Source organism: Martes martes (genome assembly GCF_963455335.1).
Source record: "Martes martes genome assembly, chromosome: 15".
Lineage (NCBI taxonomy): Eukaryota > Metazoa > Chordata > Mammalia > Carnivora > Mustelidae > Martes > Martes martes.
Genome location: NC_137903.1, coordinates 59,538,633 through 59,565,265, shown reverse-complemented (window position 1 = coordinate 59,565,265; position 26,633 = coordinate 59,538,633). Strand labels below are relative to the sequence as shown.

Below are 26,633 nucleotides of genomic sequence, written 5' to 3'. Positions count from 1 at the left end.
CTGACGTTCTTCTGCTGCCTCGGCCGGCGCCCTTCGCCGCTTGACCCGGGACCCGTGAGTCCCTGAGTCTGGCCGAGGGAACGACAGCCCTGAGTCTGCCCCCCACGTTACCCGTGGCATTCTCTTTTCTTTGTCCCCGTTTAGTAGAGATGAGAAAAGAATTCAGTCTCTCTAGGTGTTTGCTTTCTATTGCTGCAGTAACAAATTGCCAAGATTTTAGGCGTTCAGAGCAGGGCACATGGGGTGGGCCTCGTGTGGGTCACGGGTGCGGGCGGGCCCCGCTGGCTCCTCTGCTCGGGCGCTCACACGCCGGAGATCCCCGAAGTGGCCGGCAGCCGGGGACCGGGCGGCCAGACCCGCCACCAGGCCCACCCAGAGGGTTGCCGGGACTTCGGTGCTTGTGGTTGTAGGGCCGTGGTGGGCCCAGTCCTTGCCGGCCGGCAGCGGGGAGCCCTTCTCAGCTGCTTAAAGCCTCTTGCCTGCCGGGTCTTCAAGCCAGCGGCGGCGCCTGGAGTCCGCCCTCTCACCTGCCACGCCTCCGCCTTCCCTTCTGCTGCGCCTCTTCCGCCTCCATCCAGAGGGACTTCTCCGCTCCTGATAGCTCGTGTCATTAAAGGGGACCCATGAGGATATGCCAGGGTAATAAGCTCCCTGTCTTCAGGTGTCTCTGGCTTATACGTCTGCAAAGACCCTTTGCCATGATTCACAGTGACCGATTCACAAGTTCTGGAAACGAGGGTATAGAGCCCTCGCGGAGTCATGTTCCATATCACACCATCTAGGAACGGTATTCTGTAAACCCAGAAATACCTTTCCGCCGTCCTTTGACTCGGCATGGAGTAAGTATTAACTCAATAACTTCAAGTGGAAGACTTGAAGTATTCAAAAAATAAAGCGTGGAGGGGTGCCCAGCTGGCCCAGTCAGAGGAGCGTGCGACTGCTTGGACTTGGGATCGAGAGTTCGAGCCCCGTGTGGGGTATAGGAATTACTTAAATAAGTAGAGTTTAAAAATAAAGCATGGAAACCTTTTGTGAGTGGCATGTTGGTGACCGCAGACCCTTCAAACCGCGGTGGTGTTTGTTCTGTCCGCCCTGACGTCACATCTGTGCTCAAGTTCACAGAATAGAATTCAGTGAAACTTGTAAATTAAATACTATTAAATACCAAGGAGAGCCGAACGTTGTAGGTGAATTCTTCCATTAAATAGATGTTCTTTTAAAACAGGACATACCTTTACTTTTCATTTGTTGACTGATTTTCTACAAGATTGTTTACATTCCAAAGCAGCAACTTCGTTCCAAGTCTCACCCAGTTGGTGAATAGAATGTAAAGGGAAGATGGCCAAAATAAATCATCGTAAACTATAAGAAAGGCAGAAAAATAATAGAGGGAGATGAGACACATGAAAATAACTTGTAAGTTTCAATTAATCTGAAATGGACTTGGGTATATGACTGTGACCGGCCTCCCAAAACAATAACTTAAAAACTGATTGACCCCCCCCCCCGTCATTTGAAATAAAAATCTTTGCTCACTAAATTAGGATGGCATCCTTGTCGTAACACTAAATTCTTGCCCGTACAGAATTGGTGAGTCTCATTCCTACACTATTTTTATTATAATTTCATGGCATATCTTTGTATATGGCTGGGCCAGTTTCCTTTCATTCTTTTTCCTGAGTTTTTTTTTAGCTGTTACTCATTTCCTTTTCTGGGCTCTCTGAAAAATTCCATACATTGTCACTTTGTTGTTGGTTGTTGTTTTAATTGTATTAAAATACACCTAGAAGTTACCGCCTTGACCGTTGATGGCCGTGTAGTTCAGTAGCGTACACTCACAGTGCTGTGCAGCCAATCTCCGGGGCGTTTTCATCCTGCGAAACCTGAAAACTCTGTATTCGTTAATCCCCACCCACCCACCCAGTTACCGCCATTCTACTTTGTGTCTATAAATTTGGCTAGACACCTCGCAGAAGGGAAATCCGGTAGTGCTCATCTCTTCATAGCTGACTGACTTCCCTTGGCGTAGTTTCCCCAAGGTTTATCCGTGTTGTAGCACGTGCCGGTGTTCCCTTCCTTTTCACAGCTGAATGATGTTTCGCTGTATGCATGTGTACCCACCCCATTGTTTATCCGTTCATGTGTCAGCGGACATCGGAGTCGCTCCCACCTTTTGGCGAATGGGAGTAATCATGCTGTGGACGTAAGTGTGCAAAGATCTGCTCACGTCCCTGCTTTCAGTTCTTGTGGGTGTATGCCCCGCAGTCTGTAGATTGTTGTTGTTGCTTTAATCGGAATCACACTGGGTCTTGTGCAGTTTAAGGTAACTTGGGAAGAACTGACATCTTTCCTGTTTCCATATTCTTTTCTTCCGCAATGACGAAAATGGGTTTGTTTGGGGTTTTTTTGCTCTTTGAAATTTTTAATCCAGAAAATGCAAATAGTTAATATATGCAAATAGTTAAATAGGTTCATTCCAAGCCCATCTATGTGAGCCATCTATTAACAGAATAAACTGAAAAAGTAAGTAAAATATTCTCCATCATTTCCCCATAAACATCTTTGTCACAGACATCTTTGCTGCCAACATTTTTGCCGCAAGAGTAATTGACTGTAAGGCAATTTGCAAAAAAAAAAAAAAAAAATCACAAAAAAATAAAAGAGGTACTTTCATTTGAAAGGACATAATCATGAAAAATGAGTAACAAAATTAAAGGACTTTATTGCGAAATACAACATATTTGAATGCATTTGTGCAAACAACTGATTTGATCTTGTGGATCGTACCAGGCACTTGTCTTCGAAGTCTTCAGTTTGTAGCAGTGCGCTTCACTTTACTTTTCTTTCCTTTTTTCCTTTTCTCTTTTCTTTTCTTTTTTCTCTTCTCTTTACTTTTTTCTTCTCTTTTCTTTTCTTTTTTTGGCACGTTGATTCATCGTACTCAGCATCACAATTTTGCTTCTTTCACTAAAGTTTCTTCCTGCATTGAGAGAGGTCTCAGTTGCCAGATACCGGGATGCACATGTGGAACTGAGCCTTGCGTGGCATTGTGCAAGCCTCCTACACTGCTGGTTTTTTGCCTTGGCGTGTTGTCACGTGTTCGTTGACAGACCTTCCGAAGTTCTCTGGGAAGCATGAAAGACCGCCAGTGCTGTGATGTGTTTGTGACTGAGCTTTGTTATCACGGTAACTGCGATGTTCTCATGTGCTAGCGCAGTACAGTGTGCAGTCTGGCTTTACACTCTGTATTTCACACTTCCAGTAGGTTCCATCACCGTATTTTTTATCAAGTCGATATATATATAGTTGTTACCAGCCACTGTTTGAAGAGCGCCACGTCTACGTGTCAATGTAGAGATCGCTAGCTAAGATTTATCAAACCTAAAAATAGGAGCTTTGTTAATGGAGAAATAATTGACAACTAGCTTCGGTACGTTAATCCTGCCCAGGGCACCCCATGCGCCCTTGGAGTAATGAAGCCAGACTGTCATCCAGTTATTTTATCTTCCACGGCCAAGATGCGTGCAGCAAAACTACGAGACATGAGTGAAGAATAATACGGTATGTTAAGTGGCATTAGGGCTAAACAGGAAAATAAACAGAGGAGGGGTAGGAGAGTGTAGGTGAGGATGGTGTAGTTTAATTTCTACTCCAGTTTCCACTAGAGTGGTCCAGAAAGACCCCACCAAGAAGGCATTCCTGAAAGGTGAAGGGGTACACCACGTGGCTGTGTAGGGAGAGAATGTTCCAGGCAGAGGGTATGCAAGTACAAAGGGTAAGTCAGGCCACGTGCCTCCTAAGCAAATCGTACAGCAAGAAGCAAGAGAGGTTTTGAGGGGAACTTCCGATGTTCTCAGGTTCATGAGGATCATTGAAAAGAGAGCAGGCAATACCAAAGAAGGAGCACCCCGAGATGGGGATAGTTTCCACAGAGCTGAAGAGCAACATTGCCTTATTGAAAACTATACCAGGAGATTGAAAACTAAGGAGAAAATAGCAAGATTAAGAAAATCTGTGAGCACTCTGAGTAGAAGGGGCAATGTGAGGCTCTCAGAGGATCGAGTGCCAGGCAGAATTTGCTACAAGTTGGGTACTTTCGTGGAATTTGAGAAACAAAACAAGGGAAGGGAACACAGGGGACGGGAAGAGAAAATAAGATAAAGATGAGAAGACAAACTCTGAGAGACTCTTAACTCTAGGAAACAAACAGCGTTGCTGGAGGGGAAGGGGGGGAGGGGACGGGGTAACTGGGTGATGGGCATTAAGGAGGGCACTTGATGGAATGAGCATTGGGTGTTCTATGCAACTAATAAATCACTAATCTCTATCCCTAAAACTAATAATACATGTATGATAACTAAATTGAATGTAAATTTTTTTAAAAAAATTTTAAGTCAAAAAAAGGAACATTCAGCCAAAGCCTGGTTTAACTTTTAAGTGTTAAGGATAAAGTAGAAGGTCCTACAAATACACACAGGCAAAAAAGTTACTCCAGTGGACAAAATCAAGCTAACTTTTTTTCATGACACCAAAGCCTACATAAAATGGAGCCTTGTCTACAGAGGGAAAGGGCAAACATTTCTATCTGAATGCTGTGGCTTCTTAAGTTCTCACTCGTGCAAAAGGACCTAGAGAGTATCAGGCACCTTTTGGGAAGCTGAAAATGACTCAGACCTTGAGAATGGAGTGATGACAGGGTGAAAGAAAAGTCTGGGGGCTCCACTTCTCATTTAGCAATGCTCTCTCCTATTATATGTATATATATTACATAATATATAATTATATTATCTATAATGCTATGTATGGTTCCAGTGCCAGTGTCCAGAATTGCTGTTCACAGAGAACATGATGTTAAGAGGATTAAGTCCCAGATTATGTTGCCCAAATCTTTGGTGAGAGGGAGGAGGTAAGTCAGCAGATGCAATTGGTCTGGGTTGGTATTGGAAAATTGTATGTGTACAGTTTTTTTTCATATAAATGTAAGTATTGTTGGAGTAAAGTTACATCTAGAGGCAAAACAGCAGAAAGAACACAGTTCATACAGTGTAAGAGAGAAAACAAAAAGGAAAATGTGGAATGAAGGCAAGTAGGACCAAATACAGAGATCATGAAATGACCGTAAATACATTAAATCCCCCTCGTAAGTTTCTTAAGCATATTTGCCTTCCAGAAATTTCAAATCCCACGTGGTCAAAACTGTTGTTGTCTTAGGACCTTTCTGGTTTCTGTCAGCCCTGGAGAGGCTTTCCCTGGTCTAAAATTACAGAAATAGGCTCCGTGTTTATTCCCAAGTGGAAAGCCAATTATCCCAACACTGTTGATTGAATGATCTGGAGGCTCATACCACAGTCATCCTAAACTAAGTTACCATGGATCTAGGAGTCTAACTTCTTGACTTGCTGGGCCAGCTATGTATTTAGCTGCCTCTTCCTGCTCCATTACCAGATGTGTAACTGCAGCACTCCAGCACGTTTTGATACTGGTGACGGAAGACTCTCTTTCTCTCTTTTGGAATTTTATGTCTCTCACACGTTAATTTTTCAAGTAAAATTTAAAATCAGTTTGTCAAAAAAAACTCACTGAAATTTTAAGTGCAATAACATTAAATTCACGAATGATTTTGGAGGAGAATTGACAGGTGTTAGAATATCAAGTCTCCCCATAATATAAGGACTAAGCTTGAGTGATTACAACATGCGAGCCCTTGCCCCATATTATTATCCCCTTTTAAGATGATGACACAGGTTTACCTGAAGAACCTGCTCAGAATCACGCCGTAAGTGGTGGCGCACAGTCTGGAACCACGAGCTCTGACAGTGAAGTCTGTGCCCTTAACCACCACATTATAGTTCTCCTCCTCCTCCCATCCCTGGAAGGTGCTGTTTCTCTATTAATTTGTCCTAATCTCACTGCCTCTCCCACCCCTCTGCCAAACTAACTTCCACTCTGTGCTTTCTGGAACTCATGAGTGGGCAGTAGGAAAAAAATCCCCTATATCTGTGATTATTTCTGGGATGGTTAATTTTATGTGTCAGCTTGACGAGGCCCAGCTAGTCCCCAGGCTTTAGTCAAACATTAGTCTAGATGTTGCTGTGAAGGCATCTTTCAGATGCGATTAGCATTTTTTAAAGTTTTTATTTAAATTCCAGTTAGTTAACATGTAGTATACTGTTGATTTCAGGAGTAGAATTTAGTGATTCATCACTTACATGTAACACCCAGTGCTAATCACAACAAATGGCCTCCTTAGTCCCCATCACCCGTTAGCCCATCCCCCCATCTCCCCTCCAGCAACCCTCAGTTTGTTCTCTGTAGTTAAGAGTCTCTTCATTTAAGTCAGTAGACTTTGAGTAAAGCAGATTATCTTCCATGTTGTGGGTGGGCCTCATCCAGTCAGTTGAAGACCCCAAGAAAATACTGAGGTCCCCTAAGAAGGAAGGAATTCGGCCTCCAGAGGAGCTGCCACATCAACTCTTCCTGGGTCTCCAGCCTGCCAGCTGGCCTTGCCAACTTTATGCTTGGCACCCCCGGAAGTCGTTTGAGCTGGTGCCTTAAAATAATCACTCCCTTACTATACCCTCATCTGAGTTAGAGTCTGTAGTCTGCCATCATGGTGTGTGCTCTGCCCTACCTCCTGTTAGTGGAGTGGGAGTCACTGCGTGCCCCTCCGAGGTCAGACCTCCCATGGTGTGCTAGATCCCAGCCCTGCGCCGCCCGCCGGGGCAAGGACTCCTCGCTCAGAAATTGGCCTTCCAGTTGGGATGCGCTTATGCTGCAGTCGGTGCACGTCCTCCTTTTCGAACTGAGTGGAGTTCCTTCCACATTATCCCCACTGGCCCTCCACCATCGTGTACCCCGCCCTCCAGCCCCAGGGTGTCTTTTTAATCAGCTTCTTTAGAAGCGTGTCACTTTCAGAAGGCTAGCAAGGAAGCACGCCGGAGCTGTGGGGTTTGAGGCCCCTTCATCCGTTCCAGTTGCTGTTTTCTGTGGGTATAAACAGTAATTCAGCAGTACACCTGTTGGTTCCTTACTCTACATGAGCTTGAGGGCAGAGACAGGGTCTTACTCTTTATTCCCAGAACTTGGTACTTTGTAATGACTTTTAAAAGGTGTGTTGGGTTCCCCTAGGACCTGTCATCCTGAAATGGTTCCCTTCTCCACTGTGTCATCTCGCTCGCAGCTGCTGCTCCCCTCGAGGGACCTGCTGCTCTGCGGTCCTGACGGACCTCCCTAGCCTGTCAGGTGGCACATGAGAGCCCCAGACACCTGCACTGGTTCGAAACAAGAGTATCGATGTGACAAAGAGCCACGACTAAGGCTTGGGACAGCCAGCCCTCCCTGGTCAGGCCTGCCATCTGCCGTCTGGAATCTGTTTTTCTAAGTAGTGTGTGCAGTTCTTTGTCTTTGTGGCGGAGTCTGGAATTAGCCCGCATGGATTTGTATCCCGCCTCCTGCTTTTTAACTGTGTGACCTAGGAAAGTTCCCTGCTAAATAGAGGGTTCCTTGCTGGAACGGAGATCATAGGGTATCAAGTCCGTAGGGTTGTACGATCTTGAGGCAACTTACATGAAATGCGCAGAATGGGACGGGGCCCATGATAAGCTCTAGAAAGTGTTAGCAGCGTGTTAGCATAGTTGTTGCCAGAGTATAGGAGCGAAATGAGCTGTCTGTTTGCACAGTCACGACACCTGAGTAACCCGATTTGTGGAGTTTCCTCTGTGGATCAACAGGAGTGTTCTCCTTCAGGGAACAAAGTGCCGCCCAAACTGAGGCATTAGAAGCAGGCTGTTGGATGTTTGACATTTGCTCTAAAATCTCCATCGTAGTGTATGCGTTAACACTGGGGTTAATTACATAAAGCCTTTTTTCCCCCCTTGAATGTTGGCATTGACAGCTGATCTTTAGCCTTTTGGCCAGATGAACTTAAGGGAACTATTTCTAAGCCTTTAAACATTGATGGAAATTGTGAAAATAAACAACTCAGCCTGAGACTGGTTTGTGTACCATAGCCTAGTTATAATTTCTAGCTCATTGTCCAGCAAAAAGTTACAGGAACCACCAGATAAAGAATTTTACACGTTAGTTGTTTCCTCCGGTTCTCAGTATAATCTGTTGCGCGTACTCTCGTTTCCTAAACGGTATGAAAGGAGTGGTCCACTTGGAGTACGGTTGCAATGCTCGTTTCCAAAAGGACCGTATCTTCTAGATTTTTCCCTCTCCTTTCAGATGTGAAGGTCAGCTCCCAGAATAGGAGGTCTCTATGTTACTAAATTAGCGACCGGGTGGACACATTATATGGCATTTAGGCAAAGACTGGGTCTGTGGTGGTGCCCGGGGGGTCACCGTAACTTTACACTTCAGGAAAAATGATGACTTAGTAGTCATGGTCTCCATCTTACTGTGAGGTTGTTCAGGAAGCTTCAAGATCGTGTAAAGAAAAGCAAGAGCATGTGGGACTCTCTGCTGGAGGTAGATAGAGCCCTGTGGTAGGAAAACGGTAGGTGGAGACTGTGAAACCCGGGCTCCGTTTGGGTTTCAGCCCCTCGTCATGTGACTGTAGCCAAATGGCTTGCCAGAACGTCCCTAAAGCGATTTATGTATTTTACATGCACTCTTGTCATTATGAAAGACAGAGTAAGTGAAAGTATGTTGTAGGGTAACTCATTCAAAAAATGAGTTTTTAATTTACTATATATATACATATTTCTGTTTAAACACTAAGTTGTGACTGTTTTCATTCTTAATGAGTTCCTTACGGACAAGGACTGTGAGTTAATCATCCTTGTATCCCTGGCGCCCAGCAGTCCCTGACACATAGGAGGGGTGCCCGCATGTTATTAAATCAGACTTGTCTGACTCGCTTTATTTATAGCTTTGCTGTAAGCAAACATTTTAAATGAGATTTAAACTGAGGTGCAGTTTAGGGGGGGACCCTTCTAGAACGGTGGTTCTCAATTTTATCCTGGACCGACTCAGAAATACATTTTACATAATGCAATTATACACACGTAACAGAGATCAAATGTTCAGGAAACACCCTTGCTCTGGATCATGTCCTCTGATTAGTTCTGTTCCATTATATTTCATTCATATATTTCATCCATTATATTTCATTCATATATATCATTCGTAAGGCTGGTAACAACATCCCAAAAAGATTTTGGGATCCTCTAAACAGGTTGTAGCCTACAGTTGAAGACACCTGTCGAGAACGCAAGCTCCATGAAAACAAGAACTTCGTGTTTGCTTCTTCATTGCCAGTGCTTGGCACGTAGTAGGTGTTCAGTAAATATTGCTTGAGTCGTAAAAGAATGGAGGTGCTCTTTTCCATGGGCCACAGTTAAAAACAAGGTAAAGGAAGAGCATGACAAACTCCTTGCTGCAGTGCTTCGGTTCATCAAGCTTTCGAGTAGTCTGCTAGGTCCTAGGCAGCACGAAGGATCCAGAATTCAAGAAGGCTCAGTCTCAGGCCTCGTTCAGTTTAGAGCGCAGTCCAGGGGGATGGTCAGGTAGACGTAAGCCATACAAGAAGTTTTCAGATTTTACCGAAATATCTGACACCAGCCATAGGTACAACCAAAGCCAACGCCGGATAGGGAGGTTTTACCAAGAACTTGGTTTTCTGCTGCACATGTGGTATCAGGACCCAGTACCTCGCCCATCGATTTCTCATCACCAGAAGAGTCTAACTGTAGGTTCTGTAAAATAGGTTTAATCTGAAATACATTCAAAGGGCATTTGGTTCGCCAGCGATTTGACTTTTAAAAATCAATTCTCCTTTAAATAACTTTCCAGTTCAGTGATCCTGTGTCTAGTTTCTGGTGGGTCCTAAAATAGGGTCCTTTGAGAAGCACGATGATTTGTTTTCAAAATTGGAGGAGGAAACCTTAGCTTCATACGAAATACAGAGCATCGCATTTTCCTTGGTTTTCCGTTATCGCGCACGTGTGTAGGTGTGCGTACTCACCCTCGGGAGCCCAGGGCAGTCCTTAGGAGCTTTTGAGTCTCGAAGGACAGTCCTTAGGAAGGCCAGCCATGGGCTCACCTTAAAATTTATCAAAACTGGGACTCAGGAATAAAAAAGGGTGAACAGTTACGCAGAAACACATGTGAACTGGGACCGTCCCAGGCAATTGGAAGCACCCGTGCCCGAACTTTAGTGCACGTGCGTATGTTTGATCGCATTGTCTCAAAAAGGGAATAAACTTGACGGCACGTTTACAAACCTTGAAACACTATTAACTAAAAAATACTGGCAAACCTTTTGTAATCAGGAGAGATCACTTCCAGAGATTGCGGCTTAATACCCAACGTTATCAACAACTTACACATGATGTATAATGAAAATGTTTTTGTTATATAAAGTTTTGTCCCCCCCAAGACCTACAAAGTGAGTGATGTGCTTATTTTAGATAATATTCTCTGGTAATGAAAAGATTGGACATTTTCTTAAAAACAGTAATGGAGTAGGGTCTCCGTGTGGTGCCATCTTTCTTACAGCCTCAACACAAAGTAACAGATAGCCCCGGATGCGTATGGATTCATCTGGAAAAGATACTAGACTGTCTCCGCTCGTTTAGTGAGTTTCTATTGACTCTGTGTTATGATTAGCTCGATGCTAAGGCTCTATAGATAGCAATTTAATATGATTTACTATTAAATAGCATTTGCTGTAAAATTATCTGGGACTCAACCCAGTGGTGCCAAAAAGACCTCCGGAGCTGATTCCACAGTGTGAACAGCGAGGACAGTTTTCCGTGAGTCTGCCCTCTAGTAATTACCCCATAGCCTCCACTGCTCACCGTTTATTTTTAATTCTTAACTCCGTAATTGAAATGCCTTCTCTTTTCCCTAAGCACCTTTTTGTGGGAAGTAAGTAAAACACTTGCTTTAATCCATATGAACACTGGCCCTAGGATTTTTAGGGGAAACGGTCACACTTCATACTGAGATCAGTTTAAGGGAGTCAGGCCCAGGACCTAAGTGGTTATATTAAATGTTTTAAGTTCCAGACTAGAAAGATCGCATTTATTGTCATTGCTGCCTTCAAACAGGAAACTTAAAATTTTATTAAGTTGATAAGGCAAATCACTGACTGAAATGAAGTTTAATGGAAGTTCTCTACCAGAAGAATAATGTAACATTTTAATATAGGACTATAATATGCGGCAGTGAAGTCACTTCTGTAAACACTGCTTTAAAGTAATAAATGGAAATACCGAGGCCAGTTTTTTGCATTAAGGCAAAATCAAGTTCAAAAGTAATTATAGTTTATGCCTTTGTTGCCTTCCCACATATTTTAAGATAATTTTTCTCTGAAGTGTGTTCTTTTACTTTATGTTAATACTTAAAGTGCTTTGAAAAGCCTTGTAAACTCGAGTGGCAGGGTTTGGTGTCAAAAGAGGTTAAGTGTGGGTTAGTGATCCTTCCCTGCTTACCGAGGAAGTGCAAGGCCTTAAGGTCCTCGTGCCACAGTCAGCTCCGCGGCGCCTTGCTCTCACTCGAGTAGCTGTCGTCCCGCCGCCTCGCTGAACAGAGACCTTTTACTCAAATCGGTGCTTCTCAAGAACATAAATAATTGCTTGCCAGAGTCTTAAAGTAGAATCCAATTAATTCTGCCATTGTTTGCCATTCAGTTTAATGAGTCACTGCTCTTGATCATTTGACATCAACTTCCAGAGAATTAAAAGAGAGCTAGAGCTAACCTGCTTATTTACATGTGCATTCCCACTATGTGAAACAGAAGTATTAGGGAAGGATCATGTAGGTCGGTAAATGTATGTGTTCGCTACTCCTAACGCGGCTACCACGGGCCAGACGAGTGTTCTAAGTCTGTAGATATTCAGTTAATTCTGAAGTAGTCCCCTGGGGTAGAGGCTGTGTCTCATCCCCATTTCATAATGGGGTTGTGCAGGTTGTGCAGCTTGCAAAGAGTGAAGCCAGAATTTGAACCCAGGCATGCTGGCTCCAGGACCTGAATTGGAATCAGACACTTTCTGAGACCGATCGGGTACCTTAAGCAGGCGTGTGTGCATGTACAAGAAGAAACCGAGGCAAAGCGCTCCAGTCTCCCGACCCTCGGCCCACTGTCTTGTCCGCTGTAATTGACGTGCTTTAGCTCGGGTGAGTTGTCATACTTGGATCAGCCTTTTTTTTAATCAGAGCCATGATCTCGGAAGGAAAGTTGAATATAATAGAAGCCAGGTCCTTGTGATCTAACCCGGAACCGAGGAACACTGTGGGCTTCCCTGTTAGACGCCGAGGGAAAGAGCCTTCGAGTAAGCAGACCAAATGACAGCCTCCTGTACATGATTTAGGTGGGCGGTTCTGCGGCCGTGTCGCGGTGACTCTGCTGTTGGGTCGTGGTTTGAGAGCGGATTTTGTGGTAGCGCCCGGCGTGTTTACTGTTTTTCTTTGGTATGGTAGGAAGGGCTTGAGAGCAATCAAACAGTAAGTTAACTTTCAAATGCAGACATCTGATTTCTCCTGGAAGCGCTGAGGGACTCCCTTTCTCAGCACGGGGTAAACTTGGATATCCAGGCACCTGCAGTGGACCTGCCCCTGAGGTTCCGTGTCACACAGCCTGGCCTCTGGTGGCCGGCCCTGGTGTCATGCCCTAGAGGAGCCACGGTTCTCGAACTAACCCCCGGAGTGCTAGTCGACCTCTTAGGCTTGTGCCAGGCTCCAGGAATGGGAGCCGGCTTCTCCAGCTCAAGCCAAAGGCCTTGGGGTAACACCGTTCTGCATTATCCCATTTCTCCCAAGTGTGTCATTGTAGACTCTGGCGTCTGCTACTGTTCAGACAACAAAATCAGCGAAGACGTTCTCCGGCAACAATTCACAGAAGTCGCACTACCATCCCGTCGCGTCTAATTCGGCAGCTTGTTCTGTTTGTTTGTTTTGCGCGTGTGCGTGTTCTTGGCTGGGATTTCATGTTGCAGATTTAGATTTTTTTTTTTTTTCTCTTCGAAGAGTCCGTGTTTCACGGTGTTCTGCAAAAGCAGGAATTCCCACATCGGCTCGAGAAGCCCTGTTGAGCTTTGTAGGGAGGTTTTCACTGCAGACATGCCATGTGAAATGTGTCCACGGCAGTAAATACTTGCCCAAAGTAAAGCCAAGGAGTGGCAAGCGTTGGAGAAGCGCTGAGAAGCACTACTGTTAATTTCAACCACCTTGAGCTCAGAACGGATAGCCGTTAAGTCACCAGCAGGGAAGTCTGACAACTGAGACCGTTCAGTAAAAGGCTTAGCTTCTCCAGAGGGTGTCGTCTGTTTCCAGTTACCTGATCGAATCCCCACTTAAAACAGGCACCATCCCCGTTGTCTGCAAAGCCTGGGCGGGACTTTGAGGCCAAAAGACTTGCCGGGCGAGGCAGCTGACCTTGAATTAAGCGCCCCGCTTCCACCAGCAGCCTGGCCAGTTTTTCAAGATAGAGCCTTTCAGGCATGTGCTCTAATAATAGAGCAAGGAAGCCCGAACAGGAGCAGAAACATTTGGAGGGCATCTCTCTCTATGACCGGTGTTCCCTGGAAGGCTTTACCATCTTTTCTTCTGAATTCAGGGGAAAAAAAAAATCGCACCAAAGAAAAAAACATCGAATCTACTTCATAGCGTAAATTCTGAAAGTTTTGGCAGCAGCGTGCTGCTCTTCATATGTTCATTCTGGTAGCTGACCAGAATACATCTGTTTAGAGTGGGTTTTTTCTGTTCTTGATGTGTTATTTGTTTATAGCCTGGTTTCTACATGTTTTGGAAAGCAGCTGTCTGGACTTAGGAATGCAGTCTATAACTTGAGAAGTAACCCATTTAAAGGTTTTTGACTGGGGATAAGAGTTCAAGAACTAATTAGACCATCTTTTCTGTTATTTTAAAATGTTTTAAGGTCACTGGTATATTTTTAACTGGTGTTTGTTTGTTTGTTTGTTTTTGGTCAAAAGTCCCACATTCATAATCTGTTTGTTTTCTTTCACTCCTAGTAAAGTTTATATTAGACCATTTGTTAGACTAAGAACAGGGAAATGGAACCTTTTTCCTCATGAATTTCTTGGTTTTCATTTTGTTAACATAGGGAAAACTTCCCTATAATGCCAGCTTACCTTCCCTCCCCTCCCAAGAAGCTAAGTGTGTATTGTATTTAAAGGAAGACTTATCCTTGGGGGACACGTTATTTATAGAACCGTTTGCGTTTAAGTTTGCCAACTATAAAATAATAGGCTTTCTGCCATTTGACACAAGTTAGTACATCCTTTATTTCTATTCCTAGCCTTTTTAAAACGGGTTTTTAATTCACATACCATACAGTTCACCCTGTGTACAATTCAGTGGACATGTGAACTCATGTGTTCTTTACTCTGAGAACGCATTTACTACCGTGGACACATTTCCACATGTGTTCACTGAGTTCTACAACCATCATCACAGACCATGTTAGAAATTTGTCTTCACCCTAAAAAGGAAACCCCATCCCATCAGCAGTCACTTCCATTTCCCTGCAAACCTCCCATTTGTAGATAACTACTAATATCCTGTTTTTTAGATTTACCTATTCTAGGCATTTCATGGAAACGAAATCCTACAGTAGGTGGTCTTTTCTGACCTGGCATAATGTTTTCAAGGGCCATTCATGTCATCACATGCATCAGTGCTCAGTTCCTTTTACTGAGAAATATTACATTGTGTGGAAACACCACACCCTGTTCACTCATCAGTTGACAGACATTTAGGGTGTTCCCATTGGTTGGCTATTAGAAATAATACTGCTGGGAAGGTTTTAATCGTTTTCAGATGCAGAACTATATTCTTTTGTTCAATTTATCCCTAAATATTTTTTTGATAGAACTGTAAATGGAATTTTCTTTTTTTTTACATTTTTTTAATTTTTTTATTAACATATAATGTATTATTAGCCCCAGGGATACAGGTCTGTGAATTGCCAGGTTTACACACTTCACAGCACTCATCATAGCACATACCTTCTCCAGTGTAAATGGAATTTTCTTAATTTCATCTCTGTATTGTTCATTGCTGGTATAGAGAAATGCAGTTGATGTTTTAGGTATTCATCCTGTACCCTGCAGCCTTGATGAACTTGTTTATTAGTTTTTAATAGGTCATTAGTGGACTTGCAGTAATTTTCTATATGCAGGAGTACACCATCTGCAAGTAGAGATCATTTTACTTCTTCTTTTCCAATCTGGGTGTCTTTTGTTTCTTTTTCTTCTCTAATTGACTGGGCTGGAAATTCCAGTACAGTGCCTTGGAAGGGGCAAGAGCAGACATCGTTGTTTTGTTCCTGATCCGAAAGGGAAAGAAGGCATTGTATCTTTCACCATTAAGTATGACTTTACACTTGATCTTAGCCAAAAGGCCAAGCTGTGGGTTTTCATAGATGCCCTTTATCAGACTGAGGAAGTTTCCTTATATTCCTAGTCTGTTAAGTGTTTATATCATGAAAGAGTGTTGGATTTTGTCAAGTGCTTGTCTGCATCTAAGGAGATGATCCTGTAGATCTTGTCCTTTATTCTGTTGGTATGGTATACTACCAATATGGTATATTATATGAATTGATTTTTTTGATATTAAACCCACCTTCCATTCCTGGAATAGATCTCACTTGCTTTTTATATGTTGCTGGATTCAATTTTCTAGTATTTTGTTGAGGATTTTTGAGTCTATATTCATAAGAGATGTTGGTCTGTAGTTTCCTCAGGATGTCTGTCTGGTTTCGGTGTCAAATTATTGGGAAATGTTCCCTTCTGTCTTTTGGAGTAGTTTGTGAAGAATTGGTACTGGTTATTGTTTAAATATTTGGTGGAAGGGCACCTGGGTGGCTCAGTCAGTTAAGCATCTGACTCTTAATTTCAGCTCCAGTCATGATCTCAGGGTTGTGGGATCCAGCCCTGCATCGGGCTCTACGCTTGGTGGGGAGTCTGCTTCTCTCTCTCTTTCTCTCTCTCTCTCTCTCTCCCCTTCCACCCCCCCCCCCGCCTCTCTTCCCTCTCATGCATGCACTCTCTCTCCCCCTAAAATAAATAATATTTTAAAAATTAAATGTTTGGTGGAATTCACCAAAATGGTTTGGTCACAGTCTTTTATTTGTGGGTGGTTTAAATTACTAATCTGTTCTCTTTCATTCTCATTGATTATAGATCAATTCAGATTTTTTATTTCTTCTTGAGTCAGTTCTGGGAGTTTGTGTCTTTTCAGGAATTTGTTCATTCCATCTGTTATCTAATTATTGGTATATGGTTGTTTGTAGCATTCCTTATAATCCTTTTTTTTCTGTAAGGTCCATAAAGCTGTCTGTTCATAGATTTCTAACTAATAAGTAGTTACCTTAATCTCACAAAGAAATTAACTCTAAATTTGGGGCTTTCTAGGGATGGAAAATACAAAGAAACATGATAATCAAAGGACTGTTGAGCCCTTCATTGTTACCGCTAACAGTGAATATGTAGCATCACCATTAATTCCTGCCTGGCCCAGAATATTAAGACAAAAGCCTTTGCTGGGGGGAAAAATGATGTTAGGAGAGGTAGGCTTCTGCTGTCTAATACTAACCAAAGGAATCTCTCTGGGTGAGGATAGCCTTTCCTTAGCAACTTCTAAGCTTCCTAAAACCTGAACAAAACACTTGACCTGATTGTCCAACTTTGCATCTGAGAATGGAAGTAGATGCTGGCGCTTGAAAAGCTACCAAGTATTCGTTTTTCACTGTAGTGCATCAGCATTTCATGAGAAGTCTTATATAGATCAGGTCTCATTATAGTGAATTCCAAAGGACCAGCCAAATTTCTGGATAGTACATTTCTCTCTCATTTTTAAGTTTCTCTAATTTTACAGATTTTCCATCTCAAAAAATGTGTCACAACATACCCTTTTCTTTTTTAGAATGTAAAATCTTGAATACAGGGAGATTTCAGACTCTAAAGTAGTAGCGTACATACCCAGGCGACTAAAAGAATGGCAACTAAGCATGGGAGAGATCGTGATCTTCATTCGTGGAAGGACAGAAAAGAAAAGATTTCTGAGTTCAGGATCCCCACTCCGGCAAATGCATTCCCGTCGTCACCCTGGCCAAAAGTCACTGCTTATATATGATTTTTAGTTTCATGAAAACCTTTCTGTCTCCTGAGAAAACATTTAGATTCCCATTATAGAAATTTATTATAAAAGCACTTTTGGAAAACTAGTGTGCAACTAAAAGATAAATTGTTAAAATTAAGTGCTATTAGACATTAAATGGAGAAAAATGCTCAGTTTACTAAGAGTTTAAAGCCATTTGATTATTGCAGACAAACCATTTTGGATGATTTTCTTTTTGGAAAAGATGGATTCTTTTTGGAAAACATTCTATATTTTGGAAGAGAAGCTCACACTATAAAAAGAGAAAAGGTCACCTTTAAATGAGAGCTGTCTGCATTCAGAACAAAAGCTGTCGGTGCTGTTGTTAAGGAAATCAGCAGTATACAGACCAAATTATTGGTTGCAAACAGTATAAACAATGGAATTTTTCAAACGGAAAAGACAGTTTAAGTCGAAGAGAAGTTGGCTGCCAGGGGAACCACTGACTGGAAAGAAACTAGCAAAATTTTTATGCAGACTAGCATGATCACCTTGTGGGATTTTCTGCTTCCTCCTCTGAAAAGGGAGAGAAAGTAGGAGGGTAGCAAGAAACATGGAAAAGCATCTCTTCTGCTGTAAGGAGACGAGAACTAGATCATTCTCCTCAGTTTCCCCTAACTTTTTACTTTGAAAATGTTTATGACTTAAAAAAACAAAACAAAACAAAAAACTTGGGATGCCTGGGTGGCTCAGTCAGTTAAGCGGCTGCCTTGGGCTCAGCTCATGATCCACTGGGATCCACTCCCACATCGGGCTCCCTGCTCAGCGGCGGGGGGGGGGGGGGGGGGGGGTCTGCTTCTCCTGCCTGCTCTACCTGCAGCTGCCCCGCTTGTGCTCTCTCTGACAAATAAATAAAAATAAATAAAATCTTAAAAAAAAAACTTGAAAGAAGAGTACAATGTGTATGCTCTTCCCCTAGATTCACCAGTTTTTAACTATATTTGCTTTCTCGTACCCTCTCCTACGCACACAGTCACTTTCACACCCATGCAGAAAATAAGTCACAAATGTTATAGCATTTCATCTCTAAATACTTCAACATGTATTTCCTAATAAGACATTCTCTGCCTAATCACAATACTGTTATCACACCCAGGAAATTTTCCATTACTGTTTCCCCTAATAATGTCTTAGGGAGAGGGTGATTTAACCTAATATAGTCAAGGTTCCTTCATTGCATTTAATTGTCATAATTTTTTTTCATTTTCTTTAAAGAATAGCCACCCTTCTTTTGACTTTTATGTCATTATTTCTTTAAGAGACCAGGTTACTTTTCTTATAGAAAGCCCCACAGTCCAGTTACTGATTTTTTTTTCTTAGGATTATATTCTATTAAACATACCTGACAAAACTAACAAAGGAAATGTTGTGGCCTTTCTGTTTTATCACATCGGGAGGTACATAACATCAGTTTGTCCAGCTGTCAGTGATACTGTGTTTAGTCATCTACGTAAGGTGATAGTTACCGTATTTTTTTCATATTTTCAAAGATACCTTTTTGGGGGCGCCTGGGTGGCTCAGTGGGTTAAGCCTCTGCCTTCGGCTCGGGTCATGATCTCAGGGTCCTGGGATCGAGCCCCACATGGGGCTCTCTGCTCAGCAGGGAGCCTGCTTCCCCCTCTCTCTGCCTGCCTCTCTGCCTACTTGTAATCTCTCTCTCTCTCTGTCAAATAAATAAATAAAAATTTTTAAAAGATTTTTTTTCCTTATAATATAGAGAAATGTGGGGTTCAGTACTTTGAGACCAAGTGAACATTATTCTCCTTTTTCTCTAAGATCAGGAACAAAACCAGGATGCCCCCCTTACCACTTTTACTCAACATCATATTGGGATTCCTGGCCATGGCAATTACGCAAGAAAGAGAAATAAAAGGCATGCAGATTGGAGAGGAAGAAGCAAAACTGTCACTACTTATGGATGACATGATACCATATATGGAAAACTCCACCTGTTTTAAAACTGTTAGAATTCAGTCCAGTTGCTGGATGCAAAATTAATATATAAAAATCAGTTTCTAATACACTAATGAAGTATCAGAAAGAAAAATCAAGAAAACATCCCATTTACAATGGCATCAAAAAGAATAAAGTACCCAGGAATAAATTTAACCAAAGAGGTGAAAGACCTGTACACTCGAAACTATAATACATTCGTGAAAAAAATTGGAGAAATAGCAAGATTTTGTCCTCAAAGGACTGAAAGAATTAATAACGTTAAGATGTCCATTCTACCCAAAGTAATCTACAGATTCAGTGCAACCCATATTAAAATTCCAGTGACATTGTCCACAGACCTAGAAATAATTCTAAAATCTGTATGAAACCACAAAAGACCCTGAACAGCCAAACCCATCTTGAGAAAGAAGGAGAAAGCCAGAGATACCGCTCTCCTTTATTTCAAACTATACTACAAAGCTACAGTAATCAAACAGTATGGTATTGGCATAAAAACAGACACATACATCATCAGAACTGAATAGAGCTCACAGACTTAAACCCATGTATTTTTGGTCAGTTGATTTACAACAAAGGAGGCAAGAATAGAGATAGGGAAAGGACAGTCTCTTTAACAAATGGTGTTGGGAAAACTGGACAGCTACATGCAAACAAATGAAACTGGACCACTGTTTTATACCAGATACAAAATCAACTCAAAATGGGTTAAAGACTTGATTGTAAGACCTCAAATTATGAAACTCCTCAAAGAAAACATAGGCAGTGATAAGTTCCTTGATACTGGCCTTACTGTTTTTTTGGATCTGACTTCCAAGTTATAAAGTAAATAAGTCATTGGGATGTATTGTAGCATGCAGGAATATAGTCCGTAGCATAGTATTAACATTGTAAGGTGATAGATAGGAACTAGACTTATAGTGGTGACCATTTCACAATGTATGTAGATATCAAATCACTGTATTCTACACCTGAAACCAATATTACATTGTATGTCAGTTATACTTCAATAAATGTAATTTTTTTTCAAATATTTCAGATAAAAGTGAAAGTAGCCCTTTCTACTACTCTACTCACTCCCCTGCTATGTCTGCACCCCTTTCCCAAACTGTTAACAGTTTGGTCTATATCCCTCAAACTTTCTTTTGCTGTAGTCAGTGTAGTAAAATACTACAGTTTTGTAGTATGTTTCCATGTTAGCACAAAATATACACAAAGGGCATATTTATTTATCAGTTTTGCAAATATGCGATCACATGACAGATACGGTATCATAATTGGTGTTTTACCTTATATGTCTTAGGGATCTTTTTATGTCCATATGTATCAAGTTATACATAGCTACTCTTTTAGTAGCTGTATGATAGTTCATAATACAGATTTACCATAATTTATTTAACCATTCCATTACCGATATCTGTGTTGTTTCTAGGTTTTCAGTATTATAGACAACAGTTAATATCCCAGAAAATGTCATTGCATATGTTCAAGTATTTCTGTAGAATAGATTCCCAAGAAGTATAATGGTTGATTAACTGTTACTGATTCACACTTCGGCGGGAGCTTCCTCACACCCTTACCAACACCAGCAATATTTAGCAATATTTTTTATATTTGCCAGTCTGATGGATTAAAAAAAAGAATGGTAGCTTACTGTTTTCATTAGTATTTTTCTGTGTACTAGTGAGAATGATAGTTCTTGTTTGTTAGCCACTAATTTCTTCCATGATTGCTCACTTGTCTATGGGTTTGTTCGTTTTCAGATTTTTATTTATTTGAAAGAGAGACAGAGATAGAGCACATGAGTAGGGAGGAAAGGGAAAAGCAGGCTCCACAGAGATCAAGGAGCCTGATGTGGGGCTCGATCCCCGGGATCATGACTTGAGCCAAAGGCAGACCTTAACTGACTGAGCCACCCAGGCGCCCCATAGGAGTTATTTTAATGGAGCTTTTGTGTATGGTATCCCTTGCTGTCTGAATTTTTGCTGCCTAAACTGTAGAATTAAGTAGATTGGATAAAGTCTTGAGAAATCCCTTTCTGTATGTACCCTCACTACAATACCCAAAATCAAATCAATTCCGATAATATCCCTAACTTGCCATCCAAATTCAGGCTGTCCTAAATCAGGAACCAAATAGAATCTGGTAGAGAGCGAGACATATTATCATTCTCATCTTTTCTCCCTGTGTCTTGTTCATCCTTTGATGTTGTGCATGTGGTTTTACACAATAAGAAATTTGAAGTTTTTGTTGACTATCTGTGGTTTTCCTATAAAAATTCTAGGTTTTGCTTTACTTAGGTCTTTTCCCATCTAAGAATTTTTTTATCTATTTTCTTCTCTATGATTATTTTTAGACACACCAGAATTTTTAGATGCATGAAACATATTTTTATGCGTGAGTTTTGTCAACACCTTTTTAATAGTTTAAACTTTAACATTGTTCCTAAACACCATCTTGATCATATACCAGATTCTTACACGTGCAAGGATCTGTTCTAAAGCAGTACCGTCCTGTGAATGAGTGTATTGATATTTAGATGAGAAAGTTCCTTGTTCTCTTTCAAATATTTCTTGTTTATTATTGCTTAATTTTTCTTCCAAGTACATTTGGGACAGAATAAATTGACTTTATCCATTTTTGCTTCCTCCAGCAATGTATGCGAACACGCACTTCCCAAAGTCTGGAAAACTGGCTAGGGATCTGGAACCAAGGCTAAGACTTGAATAAACCCAGAAACATTAAAGCCAAATTACCTATCCTCTCATCTAGAAGAAACTTAATGGGTTTGTAACACTGTTAAGTGTTGCCTAAGTGTTTGTTTAATGAGCTATTGACTCATTTACTGCCTTCTTCTAGCTAAACCCTCTCCAGTCCTCCTGGCACCCCTCCACATTCGCCCCCAGATACCCACATCGTGATGCTTGGTGCGCCCTCTTAGCTCTTCCAGACATTTCTCCCCATCCCCCTCCATTCTACCGCACCCCCTACATTTTCTATCTGGGGAAACCTCATTTGTTCCTAAAAACCCAATTCAGATACTGCCTTTTCTGGGAATGTTTACTACATGTCAGTGGTAAGATTGTGGTAGCCTTTTGTGCCTCGTATTATTTGTTCTTGTATTATCGTTATCGAACTTTGAGCTGAATCAGGACATACATGCCATATATATGTCTTATATGTCTTTTTCAAACGTTTTTGAAAAAATACAATAGCCCAGTCCTCGGGGAGCTCACCAGAGAATGAAAGGGAAGGCTTAAGATAGAAAAAAAAAGATATGAAAGCATATGCTATGTGTGATTTTTTTTTTTTTTTTAATCACGGGAGAGCTCTTAGATCCATTTTTTCCCACAAGCTGACCAGGTTTAGACTTTATGGCATATGCTCTAAGCCTTTACAACTTGAGGCAGTCATTTTGACCCAGGAAGGTATTTCACGTGGGATGTCTTACAAGCAGAAGCACAGAGATAGGACTGAATGAGCCATTATTGTTGAGTTCGGGGGCCAGAAGGAAAAATACTAAGAAATGAAGCTAGAAGGGCCTCACTATTCCATGCAGGATGCGGGGCGGTAGTTTCCTATCATGTGGAGTCAAGTGGTAAGTGGACAGATATTCTGAATCTCTTCTTTTTTTCCTAGTACTGGATGAACGAATACACCTCGTCCATCGGGATCGGCGTTTTTCATTCGGGCATTGAAGTGTACGGCAGAGGTATGTGTACACACCATCTAAGTAGACTTTCTGAAGATTGTTTTCTTTTAAAGGACTTGCAGTTCGTGTCTGTAGCGCTTCCTGTTTTTTTCAGCTGCTTCCATACATTACTGTGGAAAGGAGAACAAAATGTCCCCACATTCGTTTACACTGTATTTTGAGAAAATGCCCAAAGTTGAATGTATTTGGGGAGAAAGTACATGACCGTACATTCATGTAGTTATCTTTTACTCCAAACGCAGGGTCTTAAAAGATATGTGCCTTTGGGATTGTCTTACCATGACAATCTTGTGCCGATGATACTGGAGTTCCTAAAAAAACCTGCGTGTTGAAAACCAGTCATTACGGTTGGAGAGGCGTTGGTGCTAGAGTGTCAAACTTGAAATAACCAATTTCCTGAGGGAATTTCAGTATTAAATTTGTTTTTATAGACCTGCAAGTGTGTCATTTCAAAGTTTAAAAATATCACAGAGCAAATCCCACCCTTGATTACATCTAGCTTTTTGCTCAGGAATGATGGCCTTGGTCACTAACTCAGCCCTTTTAGTCTTCTGGGTCCTTTATTACGATAAATATGACAGGAGCCACTCAAGCCAAGCAGCTTGTTATCAACAGCTTTTTCCTTGGTTCTGATTCCCACTGTTGGTGCAGGGTAATTTCCTCCAGACCAAGCCATAAGTGGTAATGGTCTGCATGACGCAGAGCACATTGCCAGTTCCAGCAGGGCTGTAAGACCGTATTATTTGCATCATAAACTCACCCTGTAGCAGAAATGTCTTTTATTTGCCTCAGCCGGGCGGTCTCTGTACCAGACCTGCAAGAACACGTGATGGCAGCCTGCCCCGAGCCGCCCGTGGAGGTTGCAGACCAGCTTCCGTGAACACGAGCACAAGGCTCACGTACCCCAGCGTGTCGGGGGCATTGGTACTGTCCCCTCCTGACGCTCCACATTAGCTGCCCCTGGCTGCGGCGCGTAGCATAGAAGATGTTTGCTATGGAGGTCCGCCCCGTGAGCTCCGTCTTACTGGAAAGGCTGCATCTACCAAGTAATCCCCCAGAGCCAGGAGGCTCCTGCCCGAAGGGTTAGCGGTGAGATTGTCGCTGCGGGCAGCATCGTCGTCTGTGGGTTTACTTCCCCTGTTTGATCTGGCTTCTACCAAAGTTGTGTGTGTTGCTTTTTAACTGAATTTCTGTGGTGTGTTCCAGTCTTTTAAGTGCCATCCAATTCTGAGCCACATGACCATGCCGCTGTGACATAGAGAAGGACATGGGGACAAGTGGCACTTGCTCCATTCTGCAAACAAAGAAGCCCAAGCTCAGCTCTGCTGAAGGTCCTGCTGCCGATCAGTAGGACGGGGACTTGAACCCGAGTGTTCCTGCCCACTAGTCCAGTACCCTCGCACCTGTCTAATCACTGCGCCCCTCCGTAAAGTGATTTAGGAATAATTGGAAACACGGTCCAAGCATGTTCAGGGAGGCTTAGTCAAGCTAAGGTCAATATCTTGCTGAAAGTGGAATGACACTTCTGGAATAAATGGCTGACCACTTTTCTTACTGGAATTGAGGAAGTAAAAAAAAAAAAATCTAAACATTACCTTTCCACGTCTAACGTGATTATAGTGTTTTATAAAATCCTGTCGTTAAGATCATTTTGACTGTTTCAAAATTGAATGCCAGGCACTTTATTTCTTATCCACGTCCTTGCTTTTTCTCTGGAAGGTCTGGATCAAAAGGAAACTTGGTGTCTGCCTTGTTCATTGACCTTTGACGATTATATTTAGCAAATGGTAAGCGAGGAGATTCATTTAAACATTTGTGATTTTGAAAATAAGTCCACCACGATCTGAGTATCTCCTCCCAGGGATTTTAGTTCCTTCCTTATCTGAAAGCACTGTCTGCTTCTGTTCTGGATCAGAGCTGATTTCTCGTGAGCCTATAGCACGCGCCGGCCCCTCCTGGCTCAGAGGTGTGCTGTGGAGAGTGTGTGTGTAGGTGTATGTGTCGATGTGGCAGCTTCTTTTTTTCTTGAATGAGGGGAATGGAATTCAGTTTTTCAGGCTTGCTAATGTTTCAGTCTTACTCAAAGATAAACCAACAGTCTTCAGCCCAGGAGCTGTGCAAAATCATTGTTATTAGACAGCTTTTCCGGTAAAGTACAAGTTTAACATGTGACCGCTTTAATTTAGAAAAGGACAACACTCGGAACAGACCACCCACTTGGTTCGGCACAGTCACTAGGCAGAGAGACCGCACTCCCCCGTGGTAGTCGCTCTGCTCTCACCAGTGTGCACGAGATACGTGGACAAATCAGGATCACTTCCGAGTGTCTTTCGTTAGTGGTTTCGGGCCTTTTAAATCAACTGTTGTGTACAAGTAACAGCCGAATGAGATGTTTGTGAAAGTATTGATAACCTCCAAAATATTTAGATGGTATCATTATCCTCCTCATCATTTATTAAAGCTAATACAGCATTTCTGATTAAGTTTTATGTGATAAATACTAAAAATCATGGGTTTTCTCTTTTCAGAATTTGCTTATGGTGGCCATCCTTACCCCTTTTCTGGAATATTTGAAATTTCCCCAGGAAATGCTTCTGAACTAGGAGAAACATTTAAATTTAAGTAAGTAGGGAGGATAATTTTTATTATGCTATCTTAGGTGCCAAAGCATGTTTACAAGCATACAAAATTCATTCTGGAGACAAAAATCTAGGAAGTTAAAATGTTTCTTTAACGGTGTTGTAGTTGCTGACTATTTAAAACTGAATCTGTCTGAAATTGTATAAAGATGGGAATCGGCCCTATGAAATGCCTGACGTAACCTAGTCTGTTACTTGTATTCAGGACCCACGTAAGTTCCCTTTGAAAACGTTCTTACCTTGGTAGGACTTGGGTTCTGCTTTAGAAGACGTTTGTATGTAGCGATGGTTTCCCCTCGACCTCCCATGTGGGGGGAGAGGGAACACAGTTATAGGTGTCTGTATCGTTCGGGTGGTAGCTGCCCTTGTGGTGAGCAGAGCATATGGGGTTGTTGACTCTGCGTACACCTGAAACTACTCTGACATTGGGTGTCAAATAAAGTTTAAAATTAGGCTCTCATGACCTGAACCAAAAGCAGATGCTTAACGACTGAGCCCACCCAGGCGCCCCTGGGGCTACACGTTTTTATCACTACGAAGTTCATCAATACATGAAGAGAAAAGAAATGGTGGGCAGGATTTTTTTTTTTCTGGTTTTTTTTGGGGGGGGGGGTTGTTTTTTTTTAAAGATTTTATTTATTTATTTGACAGATAGAGATCACAAGCAGGCAGAGAGGGAGAGGGGAAAGGAGGCTCCCCCCCAGCAGAGAGCCCGATGCGGGGCTCGATCCCAGGACCCTGGGACCATGACCTGAGCCGAAGGCAGAGCCCTTAACCCACTGAGCCACCCAGGAGCCCCTTTTTTTTTCTGTTTAAGAGAGAGCGGAAGAGCGCAAGCAGGGGCAGGGAGGGGCAAAGGGACAGAGAATCCCAAGCAGGCTCCTCACTCACTGTGGAGCCTGACACAGGACTCGATCTCACAACCTGAGCTGAAATCAAGAGTCAGGACCCTTAACTGACTGGGCTACCCAGGTGCCCCATTCAGTAGGATTTTTTTTTTAATCTTTTCATTTTTCCCAATGAAATGGACACTGTTTATACATTCGAAATAACTGAACAGTTGGTTAGCTGAGAAACTGTTAGTAAGGTGTGTGTATATCACGTGTTTGGATACACCAAAATACTCTGGAGCCTTATGAGTAGTCAGCAATACTGAGAATTTGAATGCTTGATAATCCAATTTCCATTTTTTATGAAGGTTTGTG

The 26,633-nt window shown here is 42.2% G+C and overlaps 1 protein-coding gene across 1 annotated transcript in view; it reads left to right on the top strand.

The window, feature by feature from the left end:
* The window catches only part of DESI2 (desumoylating isopeptidase 2), a 43,475-nt gene that overhangs the window by 5,711 nt on the left and 11,131 nt on the right, over window positions 1–26,633 (top strand). Inside the window, exons 2-3 of the mRNA XM_080824738.1 lie at window positions 22,717–22,789; window positions 25,318–25,411. Of these exons, the coding sequence (XP_080680864.1) occupies window positions 22,717–22,789; window positions 25,318–25,411 (167 nt within the window). The remainder of the gene's footprint in view (window positions 1–22,716; window positions 22,790–25,317; window positions 25,412–26,633) is intronic.